The sequence below is a fragment of the Terrapene carolina genome, unplaced genomic scaffold, assembly GCF_002925995.2.
Source record: "Terrapene carolina triunguis isolate 2854851 unplaced genomic scaffold, T_m_triunguis-2.0 Scaffold34397, whole genome shotgun sequence".
Classification (NCBI taxonomy): domain Eukaryota; kingdom Metazoa; phylum Chordata; order Testudines; family Emydidae; genus Terrapene; species Terrapene triunguis.
Genome location: NW_020698748.1, coordinates 1 through 5,682, shown reverse-complemented (window position 1 = coordinate 5,682; position 5,682 = coordinate 1). Strand labels below are relative to the sequence as shown.

The following is a 5,682-nucleotide window of genomic DNA, read 5'->3' as shown; positions in this document are numbered from 1 at the left end:
GGGTGGGAACTGTGTGTCAGTAATGAGAGGTACCGGTGGGGAGGAGCGCCGGGGGGGCAGGGGCTGCAGGACGGGAGTGAGGGGCGCCGGGGGGTGGGACCTGTGTGTCAGTAATGAGAGGTACCGGTGGGGAGGAGCGCCGGGGGGGCAGGGGCTGCAGGACGGGAGTGAGGGGCCCCGGGGGGTGGGAACTGTGTGTCAGTAATAAGTGGTACCGGTGGGGAGGAGAGCCGGGGGGCAGGGGCTGCGTGTCGGGAGTGAGGGGCACCGGGGGTCTCATGGTCCCGCCCCCCCCCAGGTGCTGCTACGCGAATACAAGCTGCGCTCGTACACCTTGAACGCCGTCAGTTTCCACTTCCTGCAGGAGCAGAAGGAGGACGTGCAGCACTCCATCATCACCGACCTGCAGGTGAGGGTGGGGCCTCGGCACGCCCCGTCCCCCGGATAGGCCCCGCCCCTGCCCTCTCCCTCCCACCTGACAGGACCTCCGGGTGCTCCCCACGCCTGACCCGGCTCGGCCCATGTCCCTGGCCTGTGCGGTGTCCTCCCAGCCTGGCGTGGGCTAGCCCACGTGACCAGATGTCCCGGTTTTATAGGGACAGTTCTGGTTTTGGGGTCTCTTTCTTACATAGGCTCCTATTACCCCCCACCCACTGTCCTGATTTTTCACACTTGCTGTCTGGTCACCCTAGGGCTAGCCCTGCCCCCCACTGGCTCCCCAACCCTGCCCGGGCTCCCCCCCAGCCCCCCGACACCGTGTCCTGTCCCCCCAGAACGGGTCGGAGCAGACGCGCCGGCGCCTGGCCGTGTACTGCCTGAAGGACGCCTACCTGCCGCTGCGCCTGCTGGAGAAGCTGATGTGCGTCATCAACTACATGGAGATGGCGCGAGTCACCGGGGTGCCGCTGGGCTACCTGCTCTCCCGGGGCCAGCAGGTCAAGGTGGTGTCGCAGCTGCTGCGCCAGGTGAGAGGGGGCCGGGGGGGGGGTCTCGGGCTCGCTAGGCTCCGTACGGCCCCTGGGAGGGGCCCCCGTCTGTGTGACGTCTTCTTGGGGTTCCAGCCCTGGGCCCCGCCGCCTCCTGGGGCCGCAGCGCTGAGCCCCCAGCACCTGGCTCTGCCGCACGCCCCTCAGGGGTCCCTTCGCTCTGCCCCCTGGGGCCACCCCCTGGGCTCCAGCCCGCAGGGACCCTCAGCCAGCGCAAAGGGGGGGGTTATCGTACGTCCCACCCCAGCCCAGGCAGCTTTCAGGTGCCTGGCCTGGCCAGTCCCCGCCCCGGCCAGCTGGGTCTGTCCTTGTGCCCTGCCCAGCCCCCGCTTCCAGATTGGCCCCCATCTCCCCTCCTAACAGCCACCTCCTTTGTCCTCAGTCCCAGGTAAACAGATCACCTGGGCCCCTCTCTTCCATCCTTTGTCCCCCCCGCACTGGCCAGACCCGGCTGCACCAGTCGCTGCGTCCCCCATCTCCAGGCCGTCGTCGGGGTCCTGGCTGCTGGGCGAGGTCACACCTGGCCCCTTGCAGCAATGACCTCCCCCCCCCGCCGCCTGCCGTTACACACCCAGCACACAGGGAAACTGAGGCACACACCGTGTTCATGCACAACATTAAGGGAAATCCCCCGCTTCGTCCCAGGGCAACTCCTGCCCAGGCAGGGGAGGGGGCCAGAAGGGGTGACTCCAACCCGTTGCGGGGGTGGGGGCTGAGGGTGTTGGGGATCCTTTGGCTCGACCCCCCCACAGGGCCCTGATGCCCCCACTCCCCGCAGGCCATGAAGCAGGACCTGGTGATGCCCGTGGTGAAGTCGGAAGGGGGCGAGGACTACGCCGGTGCCACGGTCATTGAGCCTCAGAAGGGGTGAGTGCGAGGGGGGGGGCAGTGGGGAGCAGCCCATAGGGAGCTGAGGGGGGCGGGAGGTGACGAGCTGGCGACAGGCGGGCGTTCGGTGGGTCTGCGGGGTGGGGTCTCCACGGGGAACAGTGCTGGGAGGGTCTCGGGGGGGGGGGTGCTGGCACCAGGAGACGGTAACCTCCCCCCCCACCCCAGGTACTACGACGTGCCCATCGCCACGCTGGACTTCTCCTCCCTGTACCCCTCCATCATGATGGCTCACAACCTGTGCTACACCACGCTGCTGCAGCAGGGGGCGCCGGAGCGCTACGGGTGAGGGGGCTGGGCCCTGGGTGGGGAGGCGGAGGGCCCTGGGGCAGGGGAAATGGGTCCCTGTGCTACATGGGGGAGGTGGGGAGGGGAAGGGGGCTGGGGTGGGGGAGGGGCAGGGGAAGTGGGGGGGCCCTATGCTACATGGGGGGAGGGGCTGTGCCCCAGGAGGAGGGGGAGCAGGGTGGAGATGGAGACCCCCTCCCACACCAGCTCTGGGGGGCTGGGACAAAGCAGAGCTGGGGTCGCCCCCCAGGCAGTGTCTGGGCTGGGGTTAAATGTGGCCCTTCTGTGGGGGGGAAGGGACAGTGGGGGGGCACCAGGGGTGTCCCTGAGCCCCCTGCCATCCCCCCCTCCAGGCTGTCCCCCGAGGAGTTCATCCGCACCCCGACGGGCGACCTCTTTGTCAAGGCCTCCGTGCGCAAGGGGCTGCTCCCTGAGATCCTGGAGAACCTGCTGGCCGCCCGCAAGAGGTAAGGGGGGGGCCCCGAGTGGAGTCGGGGGGTCTGAGCCCCCCTCGCAGCTGGGGGGGGTGCAGGAGGTGTTGGGAAGGGTGGGGTCTGAGGGAGGGACGAGGACTGCGTGGGGGTGGGAAACACGGGGGTCGCAGGGACTTGGGATGGGCCCCCCCTGTGCTGATGGCATTGACCTCTCCCTGGGCGCAGGGCCAAGGCAGAGCTGCAGCGGGAGACCGACCCCTTCACGCGGCAGGTGCTGGACGGGCGGCAGCTGGCGCTCAAGGTCAGCGCCAACTCGGTCTACGGCTTCACCGGCGCCCAGGTGGGCAAGCTGCCCTGCCTGGAGATCTCCCAGGTGAGCCGGGGGGGGCGGGGGCTGGACTCCCTCCCCCTCCCCAGCCTGCGCTTGGGGGGGATTTCCCAGGCGGGGCTGGCACTGCTGCCCCATTGTCTGTCCGGCTGGGGGGACTCAGGGACTTTCTGTGCCCAGCCCTGCTCCAGGGGCTTCCCTGGCACTTCCTCAATCCGCCCCCAGCCCGGGCAGGGTCGGAGCCGCCCGCCCCAGCAGTGCTCCTGCCCCGGGCTTTCCGAATGCCAGGCTGCTGGTCACAGCACGGCTGGCAGCTCCGCCCACCCCCACCAGCCACCTGTGGGGTGGGGCGCGGGCCTGGGTAGACGGGGACCCCTCACCCGGCGCTGGGACGCAGCCCCTCTGGGGTGGGGGCTGGGTAGACGGGGACCCCTCACCCGGCGCTGGGACACGGCCCCTCTGGTGTGGGGCGCGGGGCTGGGTATACGGGGACCCCTCACCCGGTGCTGGGACGCGGCCCCTCTGGGGTGGGGGCTGGGTAGACGGGGACCCCTCACCCGGTGCTGGGACAAGGCCCCTCTGGGGTGGGGCGCGGGCCTGGGTAGACGCGGACCCCTCACCCGGCGCTGGGACGTGGCCCCTCTGGGGTGGGGGCTGGGTAGACGGGGACCCCTCACCCGGCGCTGGGACGCGGCCCCTCTGGGGTGGGGGCTGGGTAGACGGGGACCCCTTGCCCGCTGCTGAGAAAAGGTGCACCGCTTTGGGGTAGCAAGTTTCCAGTGCCCAGTGCCTCCTACTAACCCCCCCGCCTACCCCCTTGCAGCCCAGCCCCTGTAGCGCCGCCCTGGGGCATTGGAGCCAGGCCCCCGGCCGGGCAGAGTGCCCCCGACTGAGCCTGTGGGTCCCCTGCCCCGGCACTGGCCTATCCCTGCTCAGCTCAGGACAGGGCTGTGCCGGGCCCCGCCCTGCTTCCTGTGGGTACCGCTGCTCCGTGGGGCGGGGGGGCTGGCACCAGAACAGGAGCCCTTTGTGTGAGTCAGGCCAGGCCGTGTGCCAGTCACATGGGGGCGTGGGCTGGGCCGGGGTAGGGAGTGAGGGGCACTGGCAGGGCTGGTCTGGCAGGGGCTGTGGGTCGGGAGTGAGGGGCACCGGCAGAGCTGGGGGGGGCAGGGATGGGCTGGCAGGGGCTGGGGGTCGGGAGTGAGGGGCACCGGCAGAGCTGGGGGTAGCCCATGCAGTCTCTCCCTGGTGGGGTCCCCACCCCCGCTAATCCCGTTACCCCTGTATTCCCCCCCCCCAGAGCGTGACGGGTTTTGGGCGCCAGATGATTGAGAAAACGAAGCAGCTGGTGGAGTCGAAATACACCATCGCCAACGGGTACAGCGCCGACGCCAAGGTGAGGGGTGGGGCTGAGGCCAAGGTGGGGGGCAGGGGCCCAAGTGGTGTGAGGTCTATGGGCTAGATGGTGTAAGGCAGGGTCTCTCCCCCTCCCCTGCACCCCCCGGTACTGTACAGGGACCTGGTGTGTGGGGGGGGGGCAGGTCTCTCTCACCCCGTCTGCCCCCCCAGGTGGTGTACGGGGACGGGCTGGGTCTGGGGGGGAGCAGGTCTCTCTCGCCCTGCCTGCCCCCCCAGGTGGTGTACGGGGACACGGGCTCGGTCGTGGGGGGGGGGCAGGTCTTTCTCTCACCCCGTCTGCCCCCCCAGGTGGTGTACGGGGACACAGGCTCGGTCGTGGGGGGCGGGGGGGGCAGGTCTTTCTCTCACCCTGTCTGCCCCCCCAGGTGGTGTACGGGGACACGGACTCGGTGATGTGCCGCCTGGGGGTGCCCTCGGTGGCGGAGGCCATGCGGATCGGGCGGGAAGCGGCCACCTGGGTCTCCGGCCACTTCCCGCCCCCCATCAAGCTGGAGTTCGAGAAGGTGAGTGGGGGAGGGGGCGGGGGCCTCGTCTAACCCCCCACCACCCTGGGGGCCGGGAGCGCAGGGTTGAATCCGTGCATGGCCCGCGGGGGGCCGGGTTGGCGGGTATGGGGGGAGCAGGGCTCTGCAGTGGGGGTGGGCAGGACTCCAGCCCCCCCCCCCCCCCCCCCACTGTCCCCCCAGGTGTACTTCCCCTACCTGCTGATCAACAAGAAGCGCTACGCCGGGCTCTACTTCTCCTCCAGCGCCAGCGCCCACGACAAGATGGACTGCAAGGGCATCGAGACCGTGCGGCGCGACAACTGCCCCCTGGTGGCCAACCTCATCAACACCTGCCTGCAGAAACTGCTCATCGACAGGTGGGGCCGGGAGAGAACCCAGGAGTCCTGGCGCCCAGCCCCCCCCCCCTAACCCCCACCCCCCCCCCCCCCCCCCCCCCCCCCCCCCGAGCCAGGGAGAGAACCCAGGAGTCCTGGCACCCAGCCCCCCGCTCCTACCACCACTCCCCCCCCCCCCCCCCCCAGAGCCAGGGAGAGAACCCAGGAGTCTGGGCTCCCAACTCCCCCCTGCTCTAACCACTAGACCCCACACCCCTCCCAGAGCCAGGGAGAGAACCCATGAGTCCTGGCTCCCCGCCCCCCTGCTCTAAGCCCCAGCCCCTGCCCCGGTTGCTGGGGGAACCCAGGCGTCCGGCTCTGACCGGGCGTCTCCGTCAGGGACCCGGCGGGCGCGGTGGCCCACGCCAAGGAGGTGATCTCGGACCTGCTGTGTAACCGGGTGGACATCTCCCAGCTGGTGATCACCAAGGAGCTGACGCGCACGGCCCACGAGTACGC

At 70.3% G+C, this 5,682-nt stretch overlaps 1 protein-coding gene across 1 annotated transcript; it reads left to right on the top strand.

Annotated features, from left to right (window-relative positions):
* Positions 1-298: 298 nt before the first annotated feature.
* Positions 299-5,676, top strand: LOC112118720 (DNA polymerase delta catalytic subunit-like; the record flags this gene model as incomplete). The annotated part of the gene is made up of 10 exons (XM_026646200.2): positions 299-409; positions 774-965; positions 1,765-1,853; positions 2,043-2,159; positions 2,516-2,629; positions 2,822-2,969; positions 4,225-4,320; positions 4,709-4,846; positions 5,030-5,205; positions 5,563-5,676. Coding segments are annotated over 10 exons (1,295 nt in total), but the record flags the coding sequence as incomplete, so codon positions are not given.
* Positions 5,677-5,682: the final 6 nt, after the last annotated feature.